Below are 12,920 nucleotides of genomic sequence, written 5' to 3' on the forward strand. Positions count from 1 at the left end.
CCTAACCCTCGTCCAGCTTTTCAAGGCCCGACGCCTCTGTGGGCGGTAAACTTGGAAAGGTGGAGCCATGAACAAGGACAATCACCTCCATACAATGGCGATCGAAGCTTCTACAACCTGAATGAGGGAGGCTCAGCAGACAGAGTGCTTCCTATTTTGGTGCGTCGTGTTGCTCTCAATGCTAAACAGGGAAGAGCAAACTTCGACCAAGGCATGGAGATCCGTGCTAACTCTGGAATCAACACAGTTCTTCTCTATCATCTGACCGATGACCATACCTTATAATGGACTCGCACTGACGCCCTACAGGTAGAACTGAATGCCTGCCAATCTAAAGTTAGGGATCTTCGTCAGAACCAGGTGGCACTGCAAAGGCGTGTATGGGTAACGAAATAGCAGCTGGCTGAATCCAGGGCTGAATCAAGTACCAATCAGAACAACTCCCCTCGTGATTAGAGCCTACTCTACTCTCTCTTTTGGATATAAATTAGGTCTATGTATAGACTCTAGTATTAATTTCCTGCTTATGTTAAGACCTTGAACTTTCAGTCTGTTAGGTCTTTGTACTATCACAATTTTCTCAATTTTGGTGTGATGTAAGACCTACTCCAAGGTCAATTTTCCCGAACTTATTACATCTTTAATACCAATGATATTGACAGACATCTAATCCCTTGGGGAAATCTTTGTCCAAATACTTTCATCCTTTGTTGAACTATGGTGAATTAGTTCATGGATCACTATCATTATTCTCACTATTGAATTCTTACTATCATCTTCATCTTTGTAAACTTTCAGTTGAAAGATGCCTCCCCGTCGATCAACGAGACGCAATCCTCAAATAACTCTAACTCAACCACCACCTCCTCCACAATACGACCCTGCGGTACTTCAAGCTGCAGTGGCTGCGACTGTTATGGCAGCCTTAATTCAATTCAACGCTAGCAGTGCTAGCGGGGGTGGAACAACGGTTGATTCTACTCAAGTTGATGTATGAGGGCGCTCTAGGGAGTGTTCGTACCAGGACTTCACCAACTGTAAACCTAGAGCCTTTTAACGAAAATGGTGGGATCATTGATCTATCGCAATGGTTTGAGAAAACTGAGTCGATCTTTGAGATCTGCTCCTGCCCAGAAGGAAGCAAAGTAAAATTTACTGCTTGCACCTTCTCGGACAAAGCCCTCAAATGGTGGAATAGCCATGTCAAGTCACTCACTCTAATAGTGGCTAATGTCATGGGTTGGGAAGTTCTGAAGGAGTTGATGATTGAGGAGTACTGCCTGAGGGACGAGGTTCAGAAACTTGAACAATAACTCTGGAGCCTAACCATGAAGGGCTCCGACATAGTAGCCTACACTGCCAGGTTCAGTGATCTGGTGGCTCTATGTACAGGAATTGTCCCTATAGAGGGAAAGAAGATCCAAAGGTACATTCGAAGTCATTATCGACATGGATTGGTTGAGTGTTCAGCATGCTGACATCATGTTTTATGAGAAGGCCGTTCGTCTTAATCTACCATCTAACGAAACCGTAGTTATCTATAGCGACAAACCAGGAACGAACCTTCGAATCATCTCTAGTATACAAGCTCAGAAGTACTTGTGGAAGGAATTTCATGCATTCCTCGCTCATGTAGTTGATATGAGCCAAGAGGCGAAAGACATAAAGAGCATCCCAGAAGCACACGACTTTCCCGATGTCTTTCTCGAAGAACTACCAGGATTACCACCACAACATCAAGTCGAGTTCAGAATTGACTTAGTTCCAAGGGCCACCCCAGTAGCCAAATCTCCATACCGACTAGCACCAGTTAAGATGCAGGAGCTATCCGGTCAACTGAACGAACTGCTCAACAAGGGATTTATTAGACCAAGCTTCTCACCCTGGGGAGCACTGGTCTTGTTCATAAAGAAGAAATTCGGATCGTTCCGTATGTGCATCGACTATCGAGAACTAAACAAACTTATTGTCAAGAACCGATACCCTCTACCGCGCATAGATGACTTGTTCGACCAAATGCAAAGGGCGAGTTACTTTTCAAAGACTGATCTGAGATCCGGGTATCACCAGTTACGAGTTTTAGAGAAAGGTGTTCCCAAAAAAGCCTTCCGAACTCGTTTTGTACACTACGAGTTTGTAGTGATGCCATTCGGATTAACCAATGTGCCCGCAGTGTTCATGGACTTAATGAAATGGGTGTGCCGTCCTTACTTAGACCGATTCATTATTGTATTCATCGATGACATACTTATCTACTCTCGAAGTAAGGAGGTGCATAGTCAACACCTACATTAGATCTTAGAAATGCTACGAGTGGAGAAACTCTATGAGAAGTTCTCTAAGTGCGAATTTTGGATTCGAAGAGTCGAATTCTTGGATCACATGGTTAGCGAAGAGGGAATTCACATGGGCCATTCTAAAATAAAGGCCATTGAGAACTGGTGAGCTCCAAAGATGCCTACAGAAATTCGTCAATTTCTAGGCCTCGCTGGGTACTATCGCAGGTTTATTCATAACTTCTCTAAGATCATGAAACCGCTTACTACATTGACCCAGAAAGGTGTGACCATTGACTGGGAAGAGAAACAAGAGAAGGCGTTCAAAATGCTGAAGCGAGCCTTATGCAGTGCACCGATACTGTCCCTCCCAGAAGAGATAGAAGACATCGTGGTTTACTGGGATGCATCCAACCAAGAGCTTGATTGTGTTCTTATGTAACGAGGAAAGGTTATCGCCTATGCCTCAAGACAACTTAAGATGCACGAAGTCAACTACACTACACATGATCTTGAGTTAGGAGCAGTGATATTTGCTCTGAAGATCTGGAGACACTACCTGTATGGTATGAAAAGCACTATCTTTACAGACCACAAAAGCCTTCAACATAAATTCAACCAGAAGGAGCTCAACATGAGACAACGCCGGTGGGTCGAGCTACTCAATGACTACGAATGCAATATTCCTTATCATCCAAATAAATCCAACGTAGTAGCTGACGTCCTAAGTCGGAAAGAATACTCTGGTCGTAGAGTCAAATCATTGACTATGACAATCCATTGACATCTTTCCACACAAATAGCTGGAATCCTTGAATCCTGAAAATGTGGCGGGTGAATCCCTTAGAGGGATGGATAAGAATTTAGAAGTCAAGGGTGGCAGAGCCTTGTACCTCATGGATCAGATCTGGACATCGAAGCTCAGTGGTTTCAGAGACGTGGTCATGACTGAAGCACACAATACTCGATATTCCGTCCACCCAGGTTTAGATACGATGTATCTGGATCTCAAAAAATTATATTGGTGGCCGAACATGAAAGCAAAGATTGCTACCTTCATGAGTAAGTGTCTTACTTGCCCCAAGGTTAAGGTTGAATACCAGAAACCCTCAGGTTTACTTCAACAACTGGAAATACCTGAGTGGAAGTGGGAGCGGATCACAATGGACTTCATAACCAAATTTCCCAAGACAACGAGTGGTCTCGATGCCATTTGGGTGATCGTAGACAGGTTAACCTAGTCCGCACACTTCCTACCTATCAAAGAAACTGATAAGATGGAAAAGCTAACCACAACTTACATTAGGGAGATTGTACGACTGCATGGTGTTCCCATATCTATTATCTCTAATAGAGATTATAGATTCACTTCAAGATTTTGGCAGTCGCTACAAAGTTTCGTGAAAACTAGGCTGGACATGAGTACAACCTTCCATTCGCAAACCGACGGACAAAGTGAGAGGACTATTCAAACTCTTGAAGATATGTTGCGAGCCTGTGTGATTGACTTTGGAAAGGCATGGGATACTCATTTACCCCTTGTCGAGTTCTCCTACAATAACATTTATCACACAAGCATAAAGGCAACTCCATTTGAAGCCATCTATGGAAGGAAGTGCAGATCCCCTCTATGCTGGGCTGAGGTGTATGACACACAATTAGCTAAAGGACGAGTTCCTGACAGCACTCTCATGGGTCCGGAAATAATTCGGGAAACGACAGAGAAGATTGTCCAGATTTGTGAACGATTGAAGGCCTCTAGAGAGCGACAGAAAAGCTATCCAGACATGAGACGGAAACCTTTGGAATTCCAGGTTGGTGATCGTGTTGTAATGAAGGTCTCACCCTTGAAGGGCTTGATACGGTTCAGAAAGCATGGGAAGCTAAATCCAAGGTACATAGGGCCTTTTGAGATTATCACTAGGATCGACCCTGTAGCTTACAAACTCAAACTACCCCAAGAACTTAGTAACGTACACCCTACCTTCCACGTTTTGAACCTGAAAAAGTTTCTATCCAATGAGACTCTTGTTATCCCACTCAATGAAATCGATGTCAATGAGAGCCTCAACTTCGTGGAAGAACCAGTAGAAATCATGGACCGGGAGGTCAAGCAAACAAAGCAAAGCCGTATCCTGATAGTGAAGGTTCGCTGCAATGCAAAACAGGGACTCGAGTTCACTTGGTCTATATGTATTTGCTTAAACTCTAATTTTGAGACGAAATTCCCTTTAACAGGGGGATGATGTGACAACCCGAAATTTCTATCTTATATAGTCAATCAATTCAATGAAAAGTCAGACTTGTTTCAGTTACCTTTATACTGTGTTAAGGGTCTGTGATAGAGTTTCTAAGCCTAATACACTAAAAGATTGTGTGTTAGGAAGTGTTAGCTTTAGATCATTGAGTTGCAATTGAGCCGGAAACACCCTCAAAGTAGTTCACGGCCGCAAACTAGGTTCATGACTGTGTACCCATCCTTGGCCGTGAACTCATGCCATATACATGAGTTTTGGCCATTTTTCTCTTCACTTCTCCACTTCCATCCATGAATACATCATTTCTCTCTCAAGTATCATCCATAAAAGAGTCTTCTTTCACCCCAAAAATGTAAGTATCTCATCCCTTTACTTGCTTATACTTAGAAACCCCTTTGATCTTAACATTGATTCATCACTCTTTCATCATCATCTTCAAGATCTTCAAAGTGTTCATAGGGTCGTGAACCACTCTTTGGCCGTGAAACTTCATCATTTGGCTGTGAACCCGACATAAAATCAAGCTAGGTCCGTGAACCCTTCTTAGGATTTTGGGCCGTGAACCATTCCAAAGCCGTGAACACTCATAGTTTGGCCGTGAACACCTCTTGTTTGGCCGTGAACACCTTTCAGCCATTCATTTTCGATTCTAACACTTCCTTGTCAATGCTTCCTAGATCCTAAGGTTGTTACCTTTACACTTTAGTTGTTATAAACACTAATTGTATGCCTATATATGTTAATATATGTTAAATAGGATCCGTTTGTGCTCGGGACTTCACTTGGCATACTTAACATCCTATATCAAACTTTCATCCAATTCACTCACATCAGGTGAGTTCATACCCCTACAAATACACTTTTATATGCTTTTAGGGGGGAATACAAGTAGAACATAATGAAATTGTGTTAACCATTTACATGTGAAAACAACATCCCAAAAGGATTTCCCTATACTCAAAAACTTGTTAAAACTCTTTTAAATTATTTTAGACTTCTTTTATATCAAATCATATTCGTCTATCTATTTACGTATACGTATGCTTTAACAGACTTAGGACTATTGCTAGATACCTTGACTCTTGTTCCTTGTTTGGTTGTGGGCTTGGGGTAGGCTCACTAGTCTGAATGTCGATTAAATCATAGTTACACTTATTAAATACATATATGAATATTAAACCCATTTTTAAGGTACATACTTAACTTAGTTGCTTATCGTTAGCAATTGAGTCATTTCTACAAATCGGTAACAGTCAAACACTACTGGAAAAAAGGCCTTTTACGACGCTCATTGCGCGTCGTAAAACGCTCAGACGACGCGCAAATGCATGTCAAGGAAGGCTCTGTCATAAAGAGAGACGACGCGCATTTACGACGCGCATTTATGACGCACATTTACGACGCGCGGTTATGACACGCAATGCGTATCAAGGAATGCCCTGTCATAAAAGAAGACGAGACGCATTTGCGTGTCGTAACCTTACGACGTGCGTGTTTATGACACGCAATGCGTATCAAGGAAGCCCCTGTCAAGAAAGGCCATGTCATAAATAAAGATGACACACATTTTTGCGTATCATAATTTTAAATGTTTAAAAAAAATATTATTTATAGATTTACTAATTTTTCATATTAAATAATACATTAGAAATCTCATAATAATAAATAAAATACCATAAATAACAAAGATAATTCATTTCACTAATATGTCGAATACAAATAATTATTCCAATAGTGAGTAAATGTTATAAAAAAATGAACTCATTTATATACAATTGCATTATTTAGCTTACTATGTGCCAACAACTTCTATCTTTTTCCTTATCTGCATAAACTTCATTAGCAGCATCCCAAAGAACTTCTATCTTTTTCATCAGCAACATCCTCAAAAACTTCTATCTTTTTCCTTCTCTGCATAAACTTCTATCTCACACTCAATGTAGTTTTAAACATCAGGTTTAAAAAATCAACTTTAAGGTTGCCTTGTTAAAGAGAATGACTAGAATAGATTTCCCTTTTTCACAAGGCATGTGCTTTGCTTGCACATATATATGGAATCATTCTAACAAAAAAAAACTGTTCATGTCAACTACTCCAAGGACTATTACGTAATTTAACATGAAGAATTTTGTCCAGATGAAAGGATTGACTTTAAACTTTATAAAAATCATTTAACAAAACTTACCTGTTTGTGCTGCTGCTGATTCCGGAGCCAATCCGCGACTCCATCACTTGAAATTACAAGCTGTCCACCAACAGAAGATAGCTGAAGATCATGAATAAATAAAAGTTGTTAATAAAACACACAACATGCAAAACATGATATGAATTTGTGTTGTGTGTTTCTTTGAGGGTAGAAGAGTAATTTTACACATACCGTGCCGACAAGTGCGTAAGCTACAACCAAGGGAGGTGAAGCCAGGTAGTTGGCTCTTGTTAGTGGGTAAACACGCCCTTCAAAGTTTCTATTTCCCGAAAGTTTCTATTTCCATAATTTAAGTCAAGTATGACAAAGGGTACAACTGTTAATAATAAAATAAGACACATTAAAATTCCCTAAATGGATGTGTTCAAAATTTTCAAATCTATATTCTCTTAAGAATAATAATATTAATTACCTGCTAACAAATCCAATTATGTAACTCGATAGGATTACAAGCCTTAGCAAACTCTACACTTTGAAATTCTCCAAAAAGATTTGTTCTCATTTTGATGAGAGACTAACTCTCTTCCCTTCCACAATAAACTTTTCACTGCGTTCAAGCTACAATAAAAAAAAATAACAGAAATTATTAATATCAGAATCAAATGCAACCATATTCTATATAGTGTGACCAGAAAAAAAAATCATACCTTCTGTCTCAAAAATTCAAGAGAATCCTTCTTTGAAGAGAAATTGGAAAAAATTGAAGAGTTTTCATCGATTAGAGCTTTGAGTTTTTTAAGCTTCAATGATTTCTCAGGTACCTGGCTAAGAAGCTTTCTACAGAGTTTCTTTAGCTTCACTTTTGATTCCGACACATCATCAATTTTTTGTTTTTTTAAAGAATGATCATCTTCCGACTCAGACTCCTCCCTCTCACTGTCGCTAAAAGACGTTTTTGTCCCTTGAAAGCGAACCCCTGCTATTTTCCTTGGGCGATCCTTTATACCAAGTCCCTGTTTTCCAGAAGTTGCTTTATCCTGCAAAAACAACAAAATATGTCAATTTTGTAGATGTTGATTCTTTATTCAAAAGTTGAGGTCTTTTTAGTTTTTATTATTAAAAAAAAAGGTACATACTTGTACAAGTTTGTAAAGATTCTCTTGATCCTCTTCATAAAATGCAGTCCTTTTGTTACTATTTTGAGTGATTTCCGATGTGCTGTTAGACTTCTTTCTCTTGGATTGTGCTCCAAGTAATCCTCCAGACACAAATCCAAATTTGTTACCCCACCAGTCTGGAGATATTTCTTTTTCATATTCAGCTGCTAACAAATATTGAGATATTAAAAATATGGTTTTCTTTTTAGTTTTAATACACCACTAAACCATAAAAATAAAGCATAACATGAAGTACAGAATTACCTTGTGTTTCAGGATTATCAGATGCTTCCACCAGCCGTGCTTTATTATAAATATGATCCCTATGATTTCTGATTTTTACTTTGTTTCACTCCAAAATTGGAACTTGGAACATTTTTTTTTCAATTTTGGTCCCTAGAATGTTGAAATAAGGACTAAAACTGAAAAAAAGGTTTCATGTTTGGACTAAACAAGGAAAAAGCAAAAATTACAGGGACCATTTTTGTAATTTACTACATATAGTGCAGCCATGGCCTACTATGCTGAATCCCTGCTAGTCCAAGTACTTTTGCAGGCAACCGTATACATGAGGAAAGTTATAAAAATGGAAGGCAAAGAGATTAAAAGATAATCAAGGACAAAATCATAATTTTACCTCTAGAGCAAGTATTTTGTGACAACCCCTGAACCAGGCAAATAGATGCCCACCTGCCAATAATCATTGTCACAAATTATTATATAAATAAATAACTAAGCCTACATCTCATAAAACCACTATAGTTTAATGAAAGAAAAAAGGCTGAAAGAAAAAAGATAAAGAAAGGCTGAAAGATGGGTTGGTGAGAGGTGAGCCAATTGTCAGTAAATCATCTTCTACTTGATTTCCATATACATTTATTGCATCAAAAAGGCTGAAAGAAAAAAGATAAAGAAAATAAAAAATGAATGTTGTTTTTTTTTCAAATATTGTTAAGATAAGAATCAGAATATAAGATATTTGGTAGAATAGATAACTGATAACCTGCTGCCTCTTGTCATGATAGAGGCGGGATCAAACCGAAATCCATCGACATGCATCTTTGTTACCCAATATCTGTAGGAAGGTTTCATAAAGAAAAACTTAATTTACCAAGAATCAGGAACACATGTATGATTGTAAATTACAATTTTGGTCCCTGAGTTTAGCACTCTTTTTCGGTTTTGGTCCCTAAAGGGATCTGTTTGCAGTTTTGGTCAAAGGGCAAGATGATCAGTTGAAAAAATATCAACAACTGGGTGTTAGATTAAATGCTCCAGATATCAAAATTATTATGAAACAATAAAATAAGGGCAATGTCTTCCAAACAAATTCCTTTTGGGACCAAAACTAAGTAAGTGCTAAACTCAGGGAGCAAAATTGTAATTTACTCTTGAAATAATAACTGAAAACAGGGGATAGGTAAGTAGCAACTTATATACCTCAAGGAATCTACTATGAATTGGCGTACAATAGGATGGTTGCAGTTGAAGGTGTTTCCACATCCTGAATAGTTGTAGAACTCTCCCTACAAGATCATAAAATAAATGGTACCTTAAAGTGAGAAAATGACCATCATACCCCCCTTCAACTTCATGAGTGAAACGGGTGTTGGTTGGATGGAATTAAACGATGAAGAAATGCAATATATAGGTACATGGTAATGGAATAAGCAAGATAATGGAATTATGCAATGTAATCAACAATTCCAATACATTTGTCATCATATTCAATCCAACCAAAATAGACCCTTAGTGTACCATAAGTATTAAGAAAGATTGCATCACTTACCTTGAGCCCCTACATTTTATGGAAGCTGTTATAGGTGAAGCTTCATCTTCCAACTCTTCCTTTGGCAGAAGCAGCAGCATGCCATTATTTACAGGAGGGGGGTAGGTTCATTTCGGAACGATCTGGTACGGTATACAATTTAGTATGGTACAGTGTACCAAATTCCAAAACCAAAACATGAACTTTGAGTAAATTCGGTGAAATAAAAATAGAACAAAAACAAAAGAAGAATAAGAAGAATGAAGAAGGAGAAGAGTAGAAGTGTAGAGCAGATTTGGATGATGGAATTCAATATGTATTTGTAGGTATACATACATGTTAGTGCTAGTCTGGTACGTATAGACTTTGTAGAAATTGGGAATTGGAACAGTGGTATAGAATACACAAACAATCATTCTAGAAGATGATTTCAAATTGAGTAATATATACGCAATTATAGTACCTAGAATAAGAAATTGAACATTAGTGTGTAAGATGGTTCAGTGAATTAGAAGAATTAAGAGTCGATGTGGAAACAGTCGGCAGTTTCGCGCCATTCCAAAAAATTGGGATACCAATATCAGAAATTGACGTACTAATTTCAGAAATTGAACCCAAAATCGTGTTTTGGAACTATTGGATTACTGAATCAAACTTGTTCCAGATTTCGATTGGGAACTATCTTGACACCGTACCGGTTTGCGATCCAGGTCACGTTCGGAACGCTTTCGTACCCGATTGGGTACGAAACGATTTGGTACGCAATTCGTGGCCTTCTGAGCGAATCTAAGGGGTAACTATGAGAGAAACCTTTTCATATATATAAGCATCTGATTTAGGTAAAACCTACACTGGAAAGAAAAAGAGGTCATCGTGATTAAGATCTTGTAGTTTTTTTGGGGGAAACCTAGAACTGTAAACTGAAAAGTAGTAGAAAAGTTATATAGGGGCAAAGAGGAAGGAGATGAGAAACGTGAGGCCATAGAAACATATAGACAAAAGGGAGAGAAAATAATCGTTGATGATAGAGCCTTAGAAGGATTAGAAGCGAATCTAAGGGGTTGAACCCAACTATCGTTGCATCTTCATTCCCCACAACCACCGTCTGGCGTCTTCCTTCATTGGAGCCACAGTCGCCGCCTCTTCTTTCCCTCAAGCCAACATCTCAAACCTTTCTCAAGCAATTTGATTCTTGAGAGAGAGAGAGAGAGAGAGCAATCACACCGACAACTGTTTTTTTTTGTGAAGGACCTGAATATCATACACAATAAAGCACCCACACAAAACCTTGATTAGGGTTTGCACATAGAAGGAAGTGAAAGTCGATCGGAGAGGAAGGGGTTTGCAGAGAGAAAGAAGGGAGAGAATGAAGTCGATTTTGGCGGGTGTAGAGAGTAGAGAGGAAGAGGAAGCGGGTGTTCAAAATTTTAGGGGATTTAGTTTCCCCCCTTACCTATCAAGGAGTCCAGAAACGCGCGTTTATTAAAATTATAAAGCGACATTTGTAGAGGACGCCCGTTTTATTATAGGTGCCCTCCGTGTTTTTAATATTTTTACATGAGACACTAATTTAAGGACACTCAGTAATGCGCGACCTAAATTCTTCAAATTTTTTAAGAGATGACACTTTTTTAATGTCGCTCTCTAATGCGTAACATAAATCAAAGAGCGTCGTGTTTTGCGCGTCGTAAAAGGCCTTTTTTCTAGTAGTGAAATAATCATAGTAGTAAACTATAATAGGTATAGTTTAGAGGATTACTACTTACTACTTCTAGATCAGTGAAACTTTCATGAGTCAGTTCATACATACTATAACTAGAACAGGAAGGAACATACATACTATAACTAGAACAGAAAGGAACATACATACTATAACAGGAACAAAAAAGAACATATATTCTATAACAAGAACAAGATAACAATAATGTGAGCCACTATTTCATGGCATAACAATATACTTGTTGTGTCACGTTTTGTAACCAGAGTCTCCTGGAGGGAGAGCTTGAGTTTGTGTATAGATCTATAGGGGATTGACCATCCTACACCTTGCTGCTAGCTACAGTGGGACCTACAGGTCTACTGGTGACAAATGTCATACCATTTCGACGTCTTTTGATCATCGTGTTTTATACTAGTCAGTCAAGCATGGTTATAACCTCATCACATTTTACGTTAATTTAACTTATTAGTTTTAAGGTAGTTAGTACTTCAGTAGTTATTTTATACAATACTGATGTACATCTTTATTTTCCCATTACATTCATATAGTGATATTCTCACATCGAGTAATGCAAACTATTTTCTAGTAAAGATAGTCAAAACTTGGGAAAACATACATTTTACAAAAGAACAAGCATACAATACAATTGAGTCTTGGTCGAAGATGTCACACCCCAAAACCGGAACGACATAAACGTTCGGGGGTGGAGGATATCATGTTTAGTATCACAAGACATGCATCATAGTAATCAAAGTAATAAACAACCATTTAATTCGAAAGAAAGTGTTTACAAAATAGGTGGTTCACTTAACATAGACTACAAAGTAAATAACAAAACAAGAATTGAAGCTATACCGCTCCAACTTCTGAATCCCAGTGCGCGTACCTGTCTACTGGTCTCCTGAGAATACAAGTTAATTTGAAATAGTAGATCTGCATTTAAGCTGGTGAGTTCATAAGATTTTAGTGATGTAAGAAGTTGTAGAAAGTTGTAGTAAGTTGTAAGTTCTTTTTAGAAAAGTTCTCCTGTTCCTCCAGAAAATCCTATATTTCCTGCTTTGATGCAAGATAAGTAAAAATGACTCTACAATCCTTTCTATGAGTACTAAATGGATACGAATTATATAAAACTCAGAGTAAATAAACAATCGGTTGTGTGTATCTGCCCTAAGCCCACAACCAAACAAGGAACAGGAAATGAGACGGAAGGCACACATCCTATTGGTTGTTAGATCTTTGATGTATATAACCCTGGTGTATTCAGTTGGTACTCACGGAGTTAACTGTAATAGTTCCTTTATATTTGATGAAAAGATTCTTTAAGAAATCACTTATTTCTTTTAGTAAAAATGGTAACCACAGTGGTTCCTTCTATAATCACTTAGTTTATACTAGCTATATATAATCTAATATCGAATAGATAGTTAATTGTGTGAATCTGCCCTAAGCCCACAACGAAACACGGAACATGAAATGAGGTAGAAAGCACACATCAAACTACCTATCGGGTACTAATTATATATAACCCTGATGTATAAACTAAGGTATTATAGATTTAACCACTTAAGGTCCTTTAAGTTTATACTGGTTTAATT

General features: G+C 38.2%; 1 protein-coding gene across 1 annotated transcript; it reads right to left on the bottom strand.

Moving 5' to 3' along the window:
• Positions 1–7,027: 7,027 nt before the first annotated feature.
• Positions 7,028–9,706, bottom strand: LOC145064422 (G-patch domain-containing protein 1-like). Its single transcript, XM_079011878.1, has 10 exons — positions 9,627–9,706; positions 9,307–9,363; positions 8,841–8,912; positions 8,712–8,730; positions 8,580–8,593; positions 8,475–8,527; positions 8,102–8,179; positions 7,817–8,001; positions 7,388–7,717; positions 7,028–7,298 (listed from the first exon to the last, which is right to left on the bottom strand). The coding sequence occupies exons 1-10, from the start codon at positions 9,704–9,706 to the stop codon at positions 7,239–7,241; spliced, it is 948 nt and encodes a 315-aa protein (XP_078868004.1). The 3' UTR covers positions 7,028–7,238.
• Between the last annotated feature and the right edge of the window lie 3,214 nt (positions 9,707–12,920).

This window comes from Lactuca serriola, chromosome 7 (assembly GCF_051521515.1).
Source record: "Lactuca serriola cultivar US96UC23 chromosome 7, Lser_US96UC23_V15, whole genome shotgun sequence".
NCBI lineage: Eukaryota > Viridiplantae > Streptophyta > Magnoliopsida > Asterales > Asteraceae > Lactuca > Lactuca serriola.

Bases quoted from the DNA above. Each gene is read 5' to 3' on its own strand.
- LOC145064422 (XM_079011878.1), bottom strand. From the start codon at position 9,706: ATGCTGCTGCTTCTGCCAAAGGAAGAGTTGGAAGATGAAGCTTCACCT. The intron at 8,913-9,306 runs GTACGCCAATTC...ACCTTCCTACAG, and splicing joins TCAACTGCAACCATCCTATT to ATATTGGGTAACAAAGATGC. The intron at 8,002-8,101 runs GTAATTCTGTAC...ATTTGTTAGCAG, and splicing joins TGATAATCCTGAAACACAAG to CTGAATATGAAAAAGAAATA.